The 21,295-nt window shown below is 37.0% G+C and overlaps 1 protein-coding gene across 1 annotated transcript; it reads right to left on the bottom strand.

Annotated features, from left to right (window-relative positions):
* Window positions 1-4,296: 4,296 nt before the first annotated feature.
* On the bottom strand, window positions 4,297-18,557 carry LOC142618093 (uncharacterized). Its single transcript, XM_075791090.1, has 3 exons — window positions 18,468-18,557; window positions 17,112-17,412; window positions 4,297-4,912 (listed from the first exon to the last, which is right to left on the bottom strand). The coding sequence occupies exons 2-3, from the start codon at window positions 17,386-17,388 to the stop codon at window positions 4,755-4,757; spliced, it is 435 nt and encodes a 144-aa protein (XP_075647205.1). The 5' UTR covers window positions 17,389-17,412; window positions 18,468-18,557; the 3' UTR covers window positions 4,297-4,754.
* Between the last annotated feature and the right edge of the window lie 2,738 nt (window positions 18,558-21,295).

Raw genomic sequence — 21,295 nt, 5'->3', positions numbered from 1 at the left:
GAAACAGATACAACCAAAAGTTCTTAAATGGGTAAGATCAGGTTTAGACTTAAACAAAACTTCCCAAGGAGTAGAATTTTTCAGATTAGGAGTTGGACGTCTATTGATGATATGTACAGCTGTGGAAACAACATAAGACCAGTAGGATGGAGGCAACTGATATGTTTGCTTCCAATGGTAAAGCAAATGGCAGTACATCAAATCAATCACAGAATCATGGTCCAGGCAGGGGAAGAGGAAGAAACAATACATATAGAGGAAGAGGTGGAGGCAGATTCAATCATGGTGGAAATCAGCAGCAATTCTCACCACAGGCCTCTCACAATTTCTCTCCTCAACAGCATTTTTCCTCTCAAAATTTCCCTCCATAGAACTCCTCTCAAGTTTTAAGCATGAAAGACCATCATGCCAAATCTGTGGAAAGTCTGGACATCTAGCCTTGGACTGCTATCTCAGGATGAATTTTGCTTATCAAGGCAAAAATCCTTCGGTGCTTCTAATGCAGCTATCACCAACAATCAAGATCCATGGCTTGCTGATTCTAGTACATCTGATCATCTCACAGCCAATCTCAACAATCTCTCAGTCCAATCACAATACAAGGGGCCAGAACAAGTCACTGTTGGGAATGGTCAATCTCTACCAATTAACCACATAGGTAATGCAACTTTACACACAAAATATCATGATTTTACTCTTAAAATGTCCTTCATGTCCCTAGAATTGCCCTAAACTTACTATTTGTGCACAAATTTTGCTTGTATAATAATTGTTCTTGCTATTTTGATGCTAATCAAACCAAAATTCAAGATATTCCTACGGGGAGACTCCTTTACAAGGGCTGGAGTGAGAATGGGGTCCATCCTATCTACTCCAAGCACTTCAACAAGTCATCTCAATCATCTCCTCATTTCAATTCTGAGTCATCTTCACCAAAGAATCACTCTTCAGCTGCTACTTCTTTTCTGTCACGTTTTCATGTAAATAAGTCAAATAATTGGTTGCTATGGCGCTATAGGTTAGGACATCCAAGTGATGCTGTTTTGAATACAGTTTTATCTTCTATTGGTCATGTCTGTACCTCAGATGCGAATAAATCATTTTCTCATTATAAACATTGTTTAAGTGGTAAAATGTGTCAATTTTCATTTCCTGTCTCTGAATTTCAAGCCTCAAAACCTCTTGAATTGGTTCATTCAGATGTTTGGGTTCCAACTCCTGTTACATCTTCCAATGACTTTAAATATTACATCTTGTTTGTTGATGCATACTCAAAATTTACTTTGCTCTATCTTATTAAGCAAAAATCTGATGTTCTTGATATTTTCAAGTTTTTTAAAGCCACTATAGAAAATCAGTTAAACTCCAAAATTAAAATCTTGAAAACTAATAATGGTGGTGAAATCACTTCCAATACTTTTAAGCATTTTTGTTCAGCACATGGCATTGTACATCATCTCTCATGCCTTCACACTCCTCAGCAGAATGGAGTAGCTGAGAGGAAGCATAGACATATAGTTGAGTGTGCACTCACTATGCTTTCTCACTCTCAGTTGCCTCTATCCTACTGGTCTTATGTTGTTTCCATAACTATACATATCATCAATAGACTTCCAACTCCTAATCTGAAAAATTCTACTCCTTGGGAAGTTTTGTTTAAGTCTAAACCTGATCTTACCCATTTAAGAACTTTTGGTTGTATCTGTTTCCCCTTATTGAGACCTTACAATGCACATAAACTCTTGCCATACACTACTTCTTGCATTTTTCTTGGTTATCCTGCTTATACCAAAGGGTATATCTGTCTGGAACCTTTCACTTCTCGGGTCTATGTCTCAAGACATGTGCACTTTAATGAGAATGAATTCTTTTACCCATAGCCTTTAACCACTAGTCCATCTGTTCATCCCAGTTCAAGCCCTACTCATACACCTCATATATCTATGCCTCTAGTGACACCTCAGACACCACCTCTCCATGCTTCTTCCCAGTCTGATGTCCCTTTACAAGATTGTGAGAGACTGAATCCATGTGATCAATCATAGCTTGTTCTTCCCTTTGCAACATAATAGCTAGTTGCTCATAAGTGATTGGATCACTCCTAGTACGAATTGCAAAGCAGAAATGTGCAAATTCTCTAGGAAGTCCTTTTAGCACAATGCAAATCAACTCTTCATTATCAACTATCACTCCAATAGCAAGGAGTTTATCACGAGCAATTTTAATTTTCTGGAGAAATGAATTCACAGATTCATTACCTTTCTTGATAATTTGCAATTCAAGCTTGAGATTCAAGATGTTAGCTCTTGATGTGGAAGTGAACCTTTGTTCTAAAGTGTTCCATACTTCCCTTGAGTTGGTGATGCCAACAACCAGTGAGAAGACTTGTGGAGTAAGAGTTGAGTTAATCCAAGAAAGAAGTGCCTTATCCTTGATCTTCCAAGCTTGAAACTCAGGATTAGTAACTAAAGTTACATTTACAGTAGTATCAAGTACAAAAGGTGATGGCTTAGGTGTTGTGCCATCAATATGTTCAATCAGTGAGTAAGCCTCTAGGATGGTGAGTAACTGATGCCTCCATGGAATGTAGTTGGTGTACTCAAGTTTAATTGACTTAAGATTGGACATATTGGAGAGAAACAATAATGGTGATTGCATTGTAGTTGAAGATGTAGAAGTTGAAGGTGAAGCAGTTAATTGAATTGGAGTTGTGTGTATGGATTGTGTTGTATCAGTTGGTGTTGTTGAAGCCATGGATCTAGGCTCTGATACCATGAAAGAAAATGAAGCTTACTAAATTGTACAACAATGGAGGAATCAACAAAAGTAATAATAGAAAAGGGAAGTGAGAGAGAGAGAGAGAGAGTGAGAAGGAGAGAACAAATTCTGAAAAATGCTTCTATATTTTCTATTACTCAAGCTTAATGATACATTAACCCACATCTTCTATATATAGCACAATTACTCTACACTAGAGACTTCTAGAAGCAAAAACGGTTACAACAGACTAATTACAACATTCCAAATTATACTCTGTGAAATTTGGAGTGACAGTTGAAGAACGGTTATGGCTCAACGGCTCACTGAGATGCCATAGCTGGAGAAATAGTGCTTGATAGAAATAGAGCTTGTTTGGAATGATGCCTAAGAGGAAGACTTAGAACACTTACACCAAACGACTTCATTTTCCTCATTAAACTAAATGACTGCGTTTCTCATTAAACTCAGCGACACCGTTTTGTCCAAGTAAATAGCCGTTAACTAGCCGTTACCTTCTTCCTCCTCTAATTTCAAACTCTCTTTGGTACTCTGTGTATTACTTGCTTTAACACTTATCAACCAAATTGTAAAGGATGCTTGAACTCTTTTTTAAGGCTAATTTCTTTGATCCTTAACTAATCCTTTTTATTATCACTAATTGAATTATAAGACAAAAATGGGGTGAATTGCACCTAACCTAAGATATTGTTCCAAAGTTTTTGCACTATATATTAATTCTATATGTAAATCTTTTATGCAACCTGTTTTCTAAGAATATAAGAGTACCTATTGATCATTGCTTTTCAATGCCCTCGTGTGTAAACACGAATTACAAGCTATTGTTCATTACAGCATGGATAGGAAACGCCTTACTTCTCCACAATATATACTGAATTTGCTCAGCCACAATTCTCAACATTTTGCTTTAACAAATCAATTAAGCAAACTTGGACAAACACTGTATGCTAGATAATACCTCTTTCTAAGTAGGTACTACTTTCATGCAGACAATTAAAGGACCATACCAAGTGTTGAGACTTTCTAAGAAATAGTATTTGACTATTGCACTCAAGCCTTCTTAAGTTTTAGGTGGAATGGAGACTACTCTATATTGGTGTAGACTCGTTAAAGTTAAGATAAAATTTAACTATAACTCCTCTCAATATCTTTCCTAAGTTTTAGATGGAAGATGAAAACTCTACATTTAGTGGTCTCATTAAAGTCAGGATAAAATTTAATTATAACTCCACTTAATATTTTTTATTAGATGTAAATTTTGAGAAATCTATCATTCAATTACATTTTTTTTTTTTATATTCTTCATTTTGGCAAAATTTCCAAAAAAAATTAAAAACCAATAGATATATTATCAATCAAAATTTTGAATTTTGAATTTTTGTATTCTAAAATTATGCATAAAAAGTAAGTATGAATCAAACAATAAATAACATCTTACTGACACAAAATTTGACATACATGTCAAGAACATTACAATTTGATTTTGAAAATATATAGCTATTAAAAAAAATAATAACTGAAGTTGTAACCATTAGCTACAAGTCTACAACAAATTTTGTAGCCAACTTTGCTCTTAAAGGTATACTACCTATATTTTTCTCTTGAGAAAATTACAGGCGAGCAACTAAGGCCGGCTGCAATTGAGGCCTTGCCCAAGTAGCGGAAAATCCAATTACCAAATTGAACTTTTCATGAGACACATTTACATACCTTAATTGGAAAAAAGAGCAATCGCAATCACATAAACAATAGCTGTGACATTTTCACAAGAGAAACAAATTAAAAAAATATTTTTAAAAAAAAAAAAACACTCAGAGCCCGTTTATGGTAATGCTAGAAAGACAATGCTGCAATCTTTCCCCAGTTCAATAATGAAAGTTAAGACCTTGAGCACAAACCATTACATATGCCTTTAGCCCATATCACTTCCACCTCTTGAACTTATGCTTTCCAAACCCGGCCGTCTGCTTCCAGCACTAGCCAAACTTCCCATGTTTAAACTTTCCGTGACAAAAGCCATGGTGACCCCCATGTCCGAGATGATGAGCACCGTGTGAGAGCTGGTGAGCACCATAAACAGCAGCTGCAGCTGCAGCACCCCCTGCTAGCAATGTTCCCATGCCAGGTCCATGCCCTGTGAGAATTATCTATCAGCAATAATCACCATGAACAAAGTGAAATGGTAGTTACAACTCCACTACCAACCTTATCTCTTCTGAGGTTTATAAAGCATTTATAAGATATCGTTCCATTTGGCTAATATATTACATATACAAGCCAGTAGAGCAGGAGACTGAAAGCACTCCATTAAATGCTTGTGGTCTATTCAAAAGTCAATTCATTTTTCTTTCAGTGCTGATGTGGGAAAATTGAATGGTAACATACCCAACATCAGGAATCATACTACAATGATGAATTTTTCGTCAGATATAATATATTCATAAGATTCTTAAATTACCAGCAAGGGCACCAACTAAATAAATTCTTTGGGCTTTCATCAGAGGAAGAGAGCACCCTCTGGCCCTTTTCTGCTACATTTGTAACAATAGAAAGAAAGGATGGACCATTAAGGTCCTCTAAGACTGAAATGAGGATTGAGATTCGCATATAAGAATTTCATATAAGAAAAATAAGCGAAACAAAATGCATTAACTTAAATGGCATATGTAGACGACTAAATTTCTTAGTTCGAAATAAATCAAACAAGTAAAATAGTTTCGCAAATACGAATTTGTATTGATAAATGTGTGGTACAATTCTCTGTAATTACAAAAGGAGTGATCCTCTGATTCGATCTCCTTGAAAGATTTATTGATTGTAATTGTGGTAATGTGATTTTGATTTGAACATAAGATATTCTTCAATTTGGCTGAGGAATGGATCGAAGATCTTTGAAACAGAATTACAATGAATCTCTGGCTATGAGCTTGTTAGAAATTCTTTGTTCTTCGTGTTCTTCGTGTTCTTCGTGTGTTCTTCGTGTTCTTCGTGTGTTCTTCGTGTTTGAAGGTTTGTGGTGGAAGTTCTTCGGTGCTTTAGAGGCTTGATTCCGTAGAGCTTCGTTGATTTATGGTTTGTTGAGGTTTCTGGAGGCTTTTGAGCTTGATTCCAGTGAACTTTGAGATTTAGGAATATGATTTGGATGATTCCTCTTTGATTGTTCTTCGTATTTGAAGGTTTGTGGTGGAAGTTCTTCGGTGCTTTAGAGGCTTGATTCCGTAGAGCTTCACCAATTTGTGGTTTGTTGAGGTTTACGGAGGCTTTTAAGCTTGATTCCGGTGGACTTTGAGATCCGGACGAGTAGTTTGGATGATTTTGCTTCGAATGTTGTTTGTATTCGAGGTTGAAGTTCTTGAAGTTCTTGGAGGCTTCGGGGTTTGATTCCGGCGAGCTTGGATTTACGAACTCAAGATATCTTCTTCCTTGTCTCGATCCTGTACGTCTGTTCTGTCCGTTGCATGCATTGTCTCCTCCTAAATGTCTTAGGAAGGCTTCTATTTATAGGAGTTTAGGGGTAGGTGAGCGACACGTGGCGGAGTTTGATTGGTCCGCTTATGTCATCGCTTACATGTGCTGAGTGCTTGTGTCACTGCTTACACGTGCGGAGCTGCTTGTGTCATTGCTTACATGTCTTGAGTGCTTGTGTCACTTTGCTTACACGTGCGGAGGCTGCTTGTGTCATTGCTTACACCTGCGATGCGGTTTCATGCCTTTATTTCAATGACACTTGGCAAATTTCTATTGGTTTCGAATAGCGATGGCAAAACCTAGCGGCAATACGTGGCGCTTTGTAATTGGTTGTATTTTGTGGACTTGGTAGTATGATGTGTCGGCTTGTGATAGGTCGGGAATTTTCCCTCTCTACAAATGCCCCCTCGAGACTCGTTCATGCACACGAGTTTTTAGAGTGTGGTGAATGAATGAGTCTTGAAAGAAAGTGGATTCCTTTTTATACTTGACTCTTCTAGTGAAATAGGCGAAGGTGGTGGAGCTTTTAGCGAGGATGAAGTAATTGCGGAAGAGTAGACCCACCCATATGAAAGGTTTTGATGAGGCTGAGAAGGGGTACGCCCGTATTTGAATGTACTCGTGTGGCCGAGCTTTACGAGCAAAGGTTAAGTCAAAGTAATTTCGAAGAGTATTCAATGGTACTTGGAGTGGGTTGGTGGGGCTGAAAGTTATTTGCAAGAAGTTGGATGTACTTGCAAGATTGAAACATTTCGGTAGATGTTAAGTGAGGTAATTTCGGAAGAGTATTTTGGATCGTTGGTGGCGATCACGGGGTGTTGAAGATAGAGAAGAGGTGAGTATGTTGGCATACGGCATGCGAGCTACGGAGCTAGCCTCTTATTTTTAAGGACTTCGGTGAAGTTATATCTGAAGGGTATACTTCGGATTACGGAAAGAACGAGGTGGGAGTGTGGTTGAATGTGCTTGCGTTATCGCATCACTCGGGTTAAGTTGGGGTAATTTCGAGAAAAGTGTTTTGGGTTTGTTGATGTTGATGGTGAAGAAGATAGTGATGAAGCAAAGTGGATGGGTGAGACATACGACACCATGGCCACGACCACTGCATGTTGGGGACTCTCTGGTGTAGATGCCTGCAGGAAGTACACCTTCGGATGTGGGACCGGCTGCATCTTGAATGATGTCCGTCGGCAAGTCGTTGAATGCGCACTGTGTAAGCTTGGACCATGCGACGGACATTAAGTTGAAGTAATTTCGAAGTATATTTTCTGAAATTCTTCAAGCTGATCTTAAGTTGGAGTAATTCCGGAAAGTGTGTTTTGTGGTACCGGCAATGATGACCTTTGGACCCCATGCTTTGGTGGAAACATGGAATGAGGCTTTGGGGACCCTTCACCGACACCAAAGGCTAATTTCTGATGAGCTGGTACCTTGGAGGTCATCACAAGTGTTGGATGGGAGACAATTTGTAGGATACCCCAACACTTCTTACCATCTTCACTTGATGCAACTTTATTGGGAAAGCATAACAAATGAAAGATGGAGCTAACTTGTGATCCTGGTTTTAGAAACCAGCCAAGTTCTTGTTTGTTCCGAACCACCGCTTCTATTGGGAGACCAAACGGTTGAAGAGAGACTATGGAAGCTGCGGTCTCAAGAACGGGTGTCTCTGCTGGACTTGGATTTCCTAGTGAACCAAATCCAAGAAAGCATGGAACAACGATGCCGACCTTGTTATGAATAACTCTATGAACAAACGTGGTCATTATGTGAGGAAACAAAATTTGTTTGAATCCTAAAACAGTGATGATGTTGTGAGAAGGGTTACTGCGAACCATGAAGGGGTTGATTTCAAGCTGATCATGAAGTGATCTTGGTTGCTCGGTATTGAGAATGACGAGACCATAGTGAGAAGCTGTTTGTGAGAAGGAGGATTTGAAAATTTGAAAGAAGCAAATCTTCATTTCATGACTCGGTGTAAGTGTTTTTTTCTTGATGGATTTAACGGATCCTGCCCTCCTATTTATAGTGAAGAGATGAAGAATGGTAGGCGGGTGGTTTAAGAATGGCGGATGAGACTTCTCGGTGGGAATGGTGGACGAGAATGGTAGGCGCCGAATGGGAACGGCGGATGAGAATGGTAGGCGCCGAATGGGAACGTTAGGTTGAAGACCGGTAGGCACCGACGAAAATAATAGGCTGAAGTAGTGACCCAATGTAATTTCAATTTTGAGACATACTTGTGAGAGTTCGTCTGCTTTTGAAAGGGGAGCCTTGATCAAGTACGGAGGATAATTTTGAGGGAATCCAGACCAAATGGATGGGTCTCAAATTATGATCTTGAGAGCTTAAATTTTGGACACCGCTAGTACTTTGGAGAAGCGGATGTAGTTTTTGAGTCCAAAACAAATACCTAGATTTCAAAATCAAAATCTTTGCGAAAACACGATAGGACAAGTTTTGCTTGAACATCTTGATCTTTGGTCAAAGTTTACATCAAAGCCAATAGGCTGTAGAATCACAGTATTTGAGCAATTTTGGATTCTCAAATGAATAAATAGACCCAAAAATTGGAAAGTACACGAAAGATTGAACAAGATAGGTCAATCTTAAAAATTTTGACTTTTGGTCAAAATTTGTGCAAAAGTCAATTTTTTTAGAAACTAGGCTTGTTGAGCAATTTTCTAGTCTCGGTGGAAGACACAGACCCCAAAATTGGAAAGTACGCGAAAAATTGAGTAGGACGGGTTTGTTTTGAAAATTTTGACTTTTTGGTCAAAGTCCAAGTTAAATACTTCATTTGCCAAGTTTTTTTTTTTTTTTTTTTTTTTTGTTTTTTTTTTTTTTTTTCAGGCGGTCCGGATCCGGGTTGATTTTCCGGGTCGAACCGGGTCTAAGCGGGTCGAACCGGGCAGAGGAGGATGACATCATCCGTGACGTCATCGTCCTGGAGCGCGTGTCACGCGTGGCGCGTGCACGCGCGTGAGAGATCGCCGGCGTGTGGGAGCGCGTAGACTCTTCTAGTGGCGCGTGGGAGCGCGTGCAACCGAAGCTGGGATTGCCGGACCTTCTGGTGGCGTGTGGCTCATCGTTTGGGCTTGAAATTTTCACATCTTGTAGCTTTTAGGCCGTAGAAGGCGCTATGTGGTCTGTTTTGTGAAATTGTGCACGGATTTGCACGGTTTTGATGGACTAAACCGGTGGTCATCGCGAGCGCGTGGTGGCGCGTGGTGGCGCGTGGCTCATCGTTTGGACCTAAAAATTTCAGGTTTTGTAGATCGAAGGCCGATAGCTCTAATGGTGGTATCGGTTTTGTGAAATAAAGTCTGGATTTTCACAAATTTGGTCGAGAAAGTCGTGGGTCTTTGTTGGACTTATGGCTTTTTCTTTGGTCTAATTTTGCGGTGGCCGCCTGGACATGATGCGAAATTCGGTGGCCGCCACGACGGGATGAAGACATTATGGTGGCTGCCACGACGGGATGAAGACATTATGGTGGCTGCTCGACGGGATGAAGACATTATGGTGGGTGCTCGACGGGGAGATTTGAAAATTCTGGAAGGGAAGCTTTGATTGTTGAACTTTGTTACTTCTCCTCCTTTTTTCTTGTCTGTTTATCCCGAAATTTTCTATATAAAGCCCTACGGGCATGCATACATTTATTCAAAGTGTAATCTTCTGAATAAAAGTGTAGAGATTTTATTTTATTATTATTATTATTATTATTATTTTAAATTCATTTATTTATTTGTTATTATTATTAAAATTTTCACTTTTTTTTTTTTTTTTTTTTTTTTTTTTTTTTTCGGGGAATCATGATGCTTTATTTCAAGGATTCGAAGATCGGGCAAGAACCGGCCTTCGGTCTTCTTCTCCGGCTTTTAAGATTTTTTTTTCTTTTTCTTTTATCCTTTGTTTAGCCATGCAATGAGATTTTCTTCGACTTCGCTTTTTTTGTTGTTGCTTGTTTTTGTTTTGCGGCTCGGTTTCCTTGATCTTTGGGTTTTGATATCAAACTTCACGGCGACGTTCTCATAGAAGTGTTTGCCTTCATTTGGTGACTTTGTATTTCATTGATAGCAACGTTGCAAGGACGTATGCCTTCATGTTGTTACATTCTTTTCTTGCATCAACAATCTTTTAGTGATATTCGTCTTTGCAACGACGTTTCCATAAGGATATTCGGCTAGACAATAATGCTATCGCCCATAAAGCTACGTCAACACTTCATTTGCACAAAAGCTATGCCAACATTCATCTTTGCCATGAAGCTACGTCAACACTTTATTTGCACGAAGCCATGCCAACATTCATCTTTGCTATGAAGCTACGTCAACACTTCATTTGCACAAAAGCCATGCCAACATTCATCTTTGCTATGAAGCTACGTCAACACTTCATTTGCACAAAAGCCATGCCAACATTCATCTTTGCCATGAAGCTACGTCAACACTTCATTTGCATCGAAGCTGGGCCAATAGTTCTATATTGAAGTCGTGCAGACATCCATTTTTGTCATGCGGTCGTGTCAACACTCCATTTGCACGAAGCCATGCCAACATATATTTTTGCCATGAAGCTACGTTAACACTTCATTTGCACAAAAGCCATGCCAACATTCATCTTTGCTATGAAGTCGTGTCAACACTCCATTTGCACGAAGCTATGCCAACATTCATCTTTGCCATGAAGCTACGTCAACACTTCATTTGCACGAAGCTATGCCAACATTTATCTTTGGCGTGAAGTCGTGTCAACACTCCATTTGCACGAAGCTATGCCAACATTCATCTTTGCCATGAAGCTACGTCAACACTCCATTTGCACGAAGCTATGCCAACATTCATCTTTGCTATGAAGTCGTGTCAACACTCCATTTGCACGAAGCTATGCCAACATTCATCTTTGCCATGAAGCTACGTCAACACTTCATTTGCACGAAGCTGCACTAATATTGGCCTTTATAATGAAGCTTGAAGTTTCAAGAAGCTCCCATCAAGACTTTGAGGATGCAAAGAGATGCCAATAAAACCTTGAAGATGTGAGAAGAATGCCGCCATGATTTTGACATTGCACGAACATGCCCTTAGAGGAGAGATGATGCAACATCAACTTCGGATGTTGGAGGAAGGTGACATTGTCCGGATTTTAGAGACTTGATGTGAAACAACACCACTCGAAGGGAGATGATGTGGTTCGAATTTCGAGTTGTGAAGTGACACATCCTAGAAGAGAGACAATATAGCCTAGACTTGAAAGGTACAAAAAAGATGCCCCCGGGAGATAAGTGATGCAAAGTATACTTCGGAGACGTGAGAATATGTCCACAAAAGATGAGCAATGCCATGCGAGACTCCATTCCTTGCAACGAGAGGTTGAAGATTTTATTTTACTCCACAACCGAGAATCAAGTTATCATTATTTCAAGGAAAGCTACGTAACACCAATTCTTTGCGGCTATCACTTTCTACCACAATGATCTTTGAACATCATATAGTGAGCAATTGATTGATCTTAAGCGACGCCTTGCCAATCAAAGGGTTCTTGAAAGCATGTTGACGACCTTTGGACAAACTCTTCAAGCTAGACTGACAATCCTTCTTCTTTTTATGTGACCGAACTTAGTGAAAAGTACTAAGTTGCCTACGTACCACGGAGAGGGATCAAGTCATTTACGTAGTTCAACCAAAATTTTTTTTGTTTTTCTTTTGCTTTGTTTTTGATAATTTTTTTTTGATGATTTTTTTTTCTTTTGTTTTGTTTTGTTTTTGTTTTTGTTTTGTTTTGTTTTTTTTGTTTTTTTTGTTTTTTGATCTTTTTTTTTTTTTGTTTTTTTTTTTTGTTTCTTTTTTGTTTTTTTTTTACAAAAAGGGAGGGCTCACGTGTGTAATCCTTGCCCTACACCCCACGGCATTTCATGGGTACCAATTATGCAATAGTGGGTATCATCTCTAATCGAACCCGAGACCTTGGCCTCAAGGGTGACATGGACATCCAACCACTACGCCACACTCACAAATGGTGACATAAAGTGGGATTAATTTCTCCTTATTGGTGCACTTTCAAAGGTAATGGAAAAACATCATGTACCCTTGTAGTGCTGCAGTGGGTAGTTTAAACTCTTACCGAGGAGCAATTCTTGATCTTCAAGTATAGAAGCGTTTGAGGAACTTCCCATTGATGGGGCCGATCCTTACACTCTCCTGATCAATCAATTTGTAAGCCTTATTGGTGTTTGCCCCCTGCCAGAGAGTTGGAAGTACATCACAAGCAATGGTCACATGGTTTGACCCGACAACTTCATCAAGGTCTAGATCAATCTTGTTTTCTTTGGCAAGCTTCATGATTTGTTCTTTGAAGACAAAGCATTTTTGAATTGGGTGGCCAATGATGCGATGATATTTGCAGTAGTTAGGGTCATCAACTTTCCCTATGTCTTCTGGTCGCTTGCATTCTGGTAATTCAACCAGCTGTAATTGCAATAGTTATTCTAAGATGTTTGGCACATCTTCATTGGGGAACGGATATGATTTTTGCTCACGTTCCTTAAAGGTCAGACGACGCACTTCGTTCTTTTGCCATCCTCCAAGTTGTTTTTCATTTGTCTTTGCTCCTCTCCTTGGAACCTTAACTATGGTAGTGTTAACAGTTATTGGGTCTTTGAGATTGCCTTTTGCATTCCTGTCATTCATCTTTACTTCCTTTCTGCTTTCCTCAAGTACGGGAGGTTTCATATTTTCGTGGCAAGAGATACTCAATTCCATGTCATGCGCACGAGTTGCCAATTCTTCGAATGTTCGGGGTTTTACCCCTTGTAGGATGTACAGAAGTCCCCAATGCATGCCTTGGATGCACATTTCTACAGCAGATATTTCAGATAGTCTATCCTTACAATCTAAACTCAAAGAACGCCACCGACTGATGTAGTCAACAACGGGTTCATCTTTCCACTGCTTAGTATTGGTAAGCTCCATCATGCTTACCGTGCGGCGCGTGCTGTAAAACCGGTTAAGGAACTCCCTTTCCAACTGATCCCAACTATCAATCGACTCAGGTTCTAAGTCTGTATACCAATCAAAGGCGTTTCCTTTCAGTGAACGAACAAACTGCTTTACAAAGAGGCCTCCTTGAGTCCCTGCGTTCTCACAGGTTTCTACAAAGTGAGCAATGTGTTGCTTAGGGTTTCCCTTGCCATCGAATTGCAAGAACTTGGGGGGTTGATACCCATTTGGCATTCTCATATTGTCAATGCGCTTCGTATAAGGTTTTGAATACATGAGAGAATGTGTGGAAGAACCTCCATATTGTGCTCGTATGGTATTTGTTATCATGTCCTGCAGTTGTTGGACAGATATTGAGGCCATTGAGGTGGATTGTTCTTGTCGGGGAGTGTTTTTAATTTCTTTCCCTTCATCATCCTTTGCAGATGCGAATTTATGACCATGGCTTGATTCACCAAGATCTTGTACTTCGAGTTTGTTCATTAAAGTTGCAATTTGGAGGTCCTTATCTTCAAGTGCTTTTGTGAGAATGACGACCCTTTGTTCCATTTCAGCCATCTTTTCTTCAATGGTAGAGGTGTTAGTCATCATGACTGACACAACTTCCACAGATGATGGAGAAGGAAGTGAATTGAAGTGAGCACGTGAAATCTCATCTTTTGGGTTCCCTTTGATGAGAGAGAAATCGTGCGACCAGCTTCTTGTGGAAGAAGAAGGGGATTTGCCCTCATACTTGAGGTGTTCCAAGATAGAGATGTCCTTGTTGATGACCTTGTTTCTTTTAAGAGGGTCTAAGGAGATGATTGTCTGGACCTTGGCTTCATTGGTTGATTGAGATTGAAGCTTATTGTGAGCTTTAGGTTGGCTACAATTGATTGCTTCAATGCAACTGTTGGTGGTAGCCGTACCAAGTTTAATTGAAGTAGCTATTGTTGAAGCTTGAATGTTCTTGCTAGAGGCCATTGAAGTTGGTAGCAAGATGATGAAATCTTTTTTTTTCTTTGAAGAAGAATGAGATGAGAGGCAGAGATGTCCCACTGGGCGTGCCAGAATTTGTAGACGACTAAATTTCTTAGTTCGAAATAAATCAAACAAGTAAAATAGTTTCGCAAATACGAATTTGTATTGATAAATGTGTGGTACAATTCTCTGTAATTACAAAAGGAGTGATCCTCTGATTCGATCTCCTTGAAAGATTTATTGATTGTAATTGTGGTAATGAGATTTTGATTTGAACATAAGATATTCTTCAATTTGGCTGAGGAATGGATCGAAGATCTTTGAAACGGAATTACAATGAATCTCTGGCTATGAGCTTGTTAGAAATTCTTTGTTCTTCGTGTTCTTCGTGTTCTTCGTGTGTTCTTCGTGTTCTTCGTGTGTTCTTCGTGTTTGAAGGTTTGTGGTGGAAGTTCTTCGGTGCTTTAGAGGCTTGATTCCGTAGAGCTTCGTTGATTTATGGTTTGTTGAGGTTTCTGGAGGCTTTTGAGCTTGATTCCAGTGAACTTTGAGATTTAGGAATATGATTTGGATGATTCCTCTTTGATTGTTCTTCGTATTTGAAGGTTTGTGGTGGAAGTTCTTCGGTGCTTTAGAGGCTTGATTCCGTAGAGCTTCACCAATTTGTGGTTTGTTGAGGTTTCTGGAGGCTTTTAAGCTTGATTCCAGTGGACTTTGAGATCTGGACGAGTAGTTTGGATGATTTTGCTTCGAATGTTGTTTGTATTCGAGGTTGAAGTTCTTGAAGTTCTTGGAGGCTTCGGGGTTTGATTCCGGCAGAGCTTCTGGATTTCTGAACTCAAGATATCTTCTTCCTTCTGTCTCAGTCCTGTCTGTTCTGTCTGTTCTGTCTGTTCTGTCTGTTCTGTCTCCTCCTAAATGTCTTAGGAAGGCTTCTATTTATAGGAGTTTAGGGGTAGGTGAGCGACACGTGGCGGAGTTTGATTGGTCCGCTTATGTCATCGCTTACACGTGCTGAGTGCTTGTGTCACTGCTTACACGTGCGAGGCTGCCTGTGTCATCGCTTACATGTGCTGAGTGCTTGTGTCACTGCTTACACGTGCGGAGCTGCTTGTGTCATTGCTTACACCTGCTGATGCAGTTTCATGCCTTTATTTCAATGACACTTGGCAAATTTCTATTGGTTTCTGAATAGCGATGGCAAAACCTAGCAGCAATACGTGGCGCTTTGTAATTGGTTGTATTTTGTGGACTTGGTAGTATGATGTGTCAGCTTGTGATAGGTCGGGAATTTTCCCTCTCTACAGCATATTACGGAAGTTACTAAAATGTTTTCATTGACCTTTTTAAGGGTGCAATGTTTAGGAACACCCCAAAATATAATAGTGGACAAGGAAAATGAGATGGAGGGAACGTTATTCAAAGATTTTTTTAGATACAATAGAATTTTCACCCATGGCGTCTATTCCATAATGGTTGCTCCTTATCATTAGGCCAAAACACTAATTGATTTTTAGTGTAGGCGGGTCCGAATCCCTAATCTCTTATTTGATGACAAAAGACTTTACCAATTAACTAGACCCATAACATTATTCAAGATTTAGTTAGAAAGATATATGACATATATTGAAAGACCTAAAATAAAATGACAAAACAGATTTAGAAGACATAAACAAAAAAAGAACAAATAATCCAAGGCCAGTATTTGATATTAAGATATATTTTTAACTTATGAAGGTTTCTAACTTTCTAAAACACTAGATCTTGTTCTTTTACATATTATTAGGTTCTAAGACCTTAAGGACTAATGTATTAGAACTTCAATGTGTAATATGTTAGCAAACCTTGATCAAAATATATAGTCTAGGTTTAGACTTACTCAAAGTATGTTTTGTTGTAAAGTTAGAATCGAGTGATTGCAGAAATTAGTGAACAAATTCTGCAAGGCTTGATCGATCGAAAATTAGATTCAATCGATCGAGAATCGTGCAGAATTAATTTTCTGCAGAATTTTCATATCAGCCTAAGCCTGTTTGACTTGTAGGGTTTTATATTTTACTTCACATATAAAAAGGAAAACCCTAGCTACGTTTTAGAAGCTTTTTGATGTGCTGTGTTTTGAATCTCTTGTAAGATTTAGAAGTGTTTACCTTCATACACACTTAGAGTTATCAAGATCAAGATTAATGTCAAGAGCTTGGTGATCGCTTCAGTTGCTGCATAAAGAACTTAACGAAGATCTGAAATCTTTGAGTGGAGTCTCAAAGTCACAAGTAGGAGAACTTGTGGTTGCAATGAATCAAAGAAAGAAGTAGTTCGTGGACTCGAAGCTGTCATGTGGTCGTGGTAGTAAGTTTTTTACTCAAGGTAGCAATAGGATGTTAGTGGTCTAAGTTCTATTGTACAAACTTCAATTCTTTCATAGTTGATTTATTTTACCTTGAGGATAGCTAGGTTAAATCCTTCCTAGGTTTTTTACCAGTTTGGTTTTCCTAAGTTATCAAATCTTTGTGTTCTTTATATTTCCGCATTATATTTATTTTACACATATTGGTTTAACCTAGTTTTAATTAACAAACTTGTTAATCAATTTGGTTTAATATTAGGTTAAACATATTGTGTTAATTAAGGGGTCTAAAACTTTACACATATAAACTCCTTTTTTTAATAAGAAAAATAAGCTTTTATCCCAAATATATCCAATTCTGTATCTCATCCATATAGTATCATATCCCACCATACACGTGAGAACAACATTAATTTTCTTATTTAAGGATACATATTCAATACATATCCCACCATATCCCGATGCAAGCATATAATATATATATATATATATATATATATATATATTTATATATATTATGTATTCATGCTTTGTAGATGAGAGGAGATTAATTATACCTGAATGATATGGAGGAGCTGATGGAGTAGGATAGCTATATGGTGGAGGGTAACCACCTGGGGGAGGATAGGCTGGTGGAGGGTAACCACCTGGGGGAGGATATCCAGCTGGTGGGTAGGCCTGTGGAGGATATCCTTGTGGAGGATACCCTTGTGGAGGATATCCATGTGAAGAGTGGCCTTGTGGAGGGTAATATCCTCCAGCATGTCCTGCAAGATGTGAAAACATCCCTCTATCACCAGAGTCATGACCATGCTTATCTTTACAACCTCCCATTTTTTATTCAACTCAGAATTTGTTCTACAAAATTGCAAACACTAGGCTGTTAAAGCCAATGTGAAATTGAGATATTATCCACACACACAAAGGAAAACAAGTACTTCAACTAAAGCAATCACATGGGAGGAAGCCCATAAATGTTTTAAGAGATCAAGACTATTTTGTTTAGTGAAAGTATAAGAGAAAAGAAAATAGCAAAACGAAGACTTAGTGGAGCAATTCTGAATATTTTCTCTTCTTCTTGAAGAAATCAAGCAAAGCATAAAAAGAAATAATATAATACCAATCATGCACTACTCAGTGAAAAAGTGATCTTTACTTAAAACATAAAAAAATGTCATGCCTAGTGCATAAAGCTCCTACTTTTGCAAGGTATAGGAGAGGTGATTAGTAGGCCGCCCTTTTTTTCTTGGACAGATACAACCAAAGAAGTTGAATATTACCTCTTTCCTCTTTCTTACTGCAAATAGTATTGATTTATAATTGAAAAAATTTGGGCTCAGACTTTTCCCAGATTTTTTATTTGGGGGGAGCACATTGGCATGGTTTCATATATATATTAAAAAAAAAAAAAAAAAAATCCAAAAACAGCCGAAGATCACACAAAATAATAATAAACAATGAACAAAATTCACTCATTTACAAAATATACTCATGTCACACAAACAAGAACACACGATCAGGCAAATTGGCTCATCAGTTATTACTATTATTATTATTATTATTTTATGAAAAATAACAAAAGATTTGACATTTTTGGGGCTTACTCCATAAAGATTGCTAGTTACCGTCAATGAGTTTCTTTTTTGTGTAAGTGACTTATTCAACAGATAAGGAAACTGGATCCCATTATATTATGGGAAAAGTCTATCAAATTCACAAAAACCAAGTTATAATGCTACTATTCATTACATAGAAACATACCCAGATTCCCTTAAAAGATAAAAAAAATTCTTGAATGTATTACTATTTGATCATACAGAAGAAGAAAACATACAATAACAACAACAACAACAACCAACAAAGGAATGGAAATTTGTGAAACATAAAGAAGAAAGGAGAGAGAAAGGGCTGACCCAGTTGCCTTGGTTGAATGAATAGTGCTTTGATTACAATTTACAAAACGGAGAGTGATCACAGATTTTTCATTTTTCAGGAGCTGTTTCAAGTTTCAACTGCACCACATATACCTTCTTTTATACTTTAATTTTTTTTTGGTTAAGCTTTAGAGTATTCACATTCCAAAATTCTATCACATCCTATTTTACCATCCAAAAAACTATTTTATCAATTATACCATACTATTTTACAACCCTCAGCATCTCAACTTTTATTTTACAAAACAACACATTAAAATAATATTTCTACACTATAAAATAATATATCTTAGAACCCAAATAAATAAATAAAACCCAAACAACCAATGAGAGAAAGGGGAATTGATAAAGCAAATGAATAAAATATTAGTTTTTTTTTTTTTAGAATTGAGCTACAGTGCAATTCTAAAGGTAGAATTGCACTGTAACACTATTGCAAAAAATTTTGCAATAGTTAGTTTTTACAAGTCCGAATGAAGCTTGGTTTTTCTGCGAAAATGGTAAAATTTACCAACATATGACATATAGCAATGCCAGTGCGAATGCTCTTATTATTCAATTTATTAGTACGCCATAGGTGTCTTATCAAAAAATAATTTATTTATTAGTACGCCATAGGTGTCTTATCAAAAAATAATTTATTACTACGCGTGGGGTTGATGCATCTACTTATTCTTCTCGAATAAAGCTATATGATCTTGTGTGCCATTCTCAAATGTATTATATTTATAAGAATAATGTTAAAGATATATATAAATTATTTTACAAAAAAAAGTTTACAAACTGCCTGATGTGGTGAGTAATTATTGGTAAGTGAAAAAGTGATATTAATGATGGGCTTAGAATGTTATAAAATAGTTTGTAAAAATGTTATAAAATAATTTGTAACTATAGCATTACTCTATGTATAATATTTTTATTTAAGACTATTCGCCTCAATTTATTTTTTTATATAAAAATAAACGCAGCATGGAGAGAGAGAGAAAAAAAAAGTTCTAATAAAGATTATAATTCTTTCTAAGAGATTTCAAGTCGTGTGAAAATTTCAATTTATTTTAGCATAAGAATTTTTTTTTTTTAATCTTCTTCTTTCTCTTCTCATATTACAACACCATTCCCCCTCTTTCTTCATTTTTAGAAACACAAAGAATGATTAAAAAATACACAATTACAATAGTCATGTAAATTCTCAATTTTTAATTGTTTCTTTCTCTTCACACATCACAAACCATTTACTCTTTTTCCTTTTCATCGGGGGAAACGTATAGAATGAATAGAAAATTTAAAAACATAATTACAATAGTCATATAAATTTACATAGCTAATGTAGCTAAAATGGAAATTGTACCATAGATAAATAATTTTACTCATACTAATGTGGGTGTTTTTAAGGTTGATTGGCCAAAAATTTTGCATTTGAGCCATTTTGCATGGACTAATGCAAGTGCTCTTATGTTATACTCCATAGACAGGCATAAGAGTAATTCTATGTTCAAAATATTTTCACAATAATTTTACAACAAATCTTAGATGACAAATTACTATTGGTTTAAAACCAAGTCCACTGTTTATTAAAAAAAAATAATAATAATAACTTATCATTAGCATCATTTTTTTATTCATTAATAACAATTTTTATATTGTGAAAATATTATATTATGTATCGTAGGCCACAAAGATCAATGCATGTGTGACTAATGATAATTCATTAGATAAATGTACATGATCCTAAAATGTTGTCAAAATTTACTGCTCAAATACGTGTGATAAATTGATTTGATATTGTGTCAATGGATGGAGATAATTGCCATAATAAACACAACTTCATGGTGATGTTGGTAGCACTCAATATTCTGATTCCAATGGTCTAAACTCTAAAATGGTATGGACGTTGTTCCTTCTTCCACAAATCAAATTCGGTCATCCACCCATAAGTCCTTTTATTATTATTTTTTGTTCAAAAAACAAAGATGGTTTCAATTTGTTTGATTTGAGGAGCAGAAAAGTAGAAGGATAAAAAATGAGAAAGAGATAGAATAGTAAGAGAATAGAAAATATTCAGTTTCCTCTCATATATATTTAGTTGGGAGGATAGAAATGTGAAGAAATGAAAAAATATAAAATTGATTTCAATTTACAATTATGTCACTATTAAATAAAACAAAAAGGCAACTTAAATTTTTATACACATTTTTTTATTAAAAAAATTATATATGGACATTTTTGTTAGGATTAGTACCCTTAAATCCTATTGTATGATACTATGTATGACTTAATGTTGTGATTAATAAAGTTGTTTTATTATTATCTAAAATAATGGTAACATGAATATTGGATATTATCATATAGTCCATAAGATGTATAGTATGTGATTTAGTTACAGAAGATATAGATCACAAGTTTTTTGTAAACTCAGAATTATAGTGCGTAGTCAGTAATGAAATTGGGCATTTCATCTGCGAAGACTATAACATATCAACTAAGATGATTTGTTTTGACCATGGAAGTGGAGACTTCTAGTTGATGTGTTGATATGTTTTAAGAGTTAAGACATATTGAACTAGACCGCTATGAAATTTATTATTCTCCTAATGACTGTCAATTGAATAATAAATCTCACGACTTCTATTTACATGAACTCTTAATCCTGAGAGAATAATGGACCTAATCATGAGCTGTAGGTTGTTTTAATATATCAGGAGTAAGATTTAAAAGTCACAATGAAAAACTCAGTATGTTGGGCAGTCACATTTAATATTGATGGAATATATATTCGCAAGATGGAATTCATAATCTCTTAACAGAAA

The sequence above is a fragment of the Castanea sativa genome, chromosome 11 (assembly GCF_040712315.1).
Source record: "Castanea sativa cultivar Marrone di Chiusa Pesio chromosome 11, ASM4071231v1".
NCBI classification, from domain to species: domain Eukaryota; kingdom Viridiplantae; phylum Streptophyta; class Magnoliopsida; order Fagales; family Fagaceae; genus Castanea; species Castanea sativa.
This window is presented reverse-complemented; position numbering and strand designations above follow the sequence as displayed.

What these genes read in the sequence shown, in the direction of transcription:
- LOC142618093 (XM_075791090.1), bottom strand. Translation starts at nt 17,388, where the DNA reads ATGGGAGGTTGTAAAGATAAGCATGGTCATGACTCTGGTGATAGAGGG. An exon ending in AGCTCCTCCATATCATTCAG is followed by an intron (nt 4,913 to 17,111) that starts GTATAATTAATC and finishes TAATTCTCACAG; the next exon opens with GGCATGGACCTGGCATGGGA.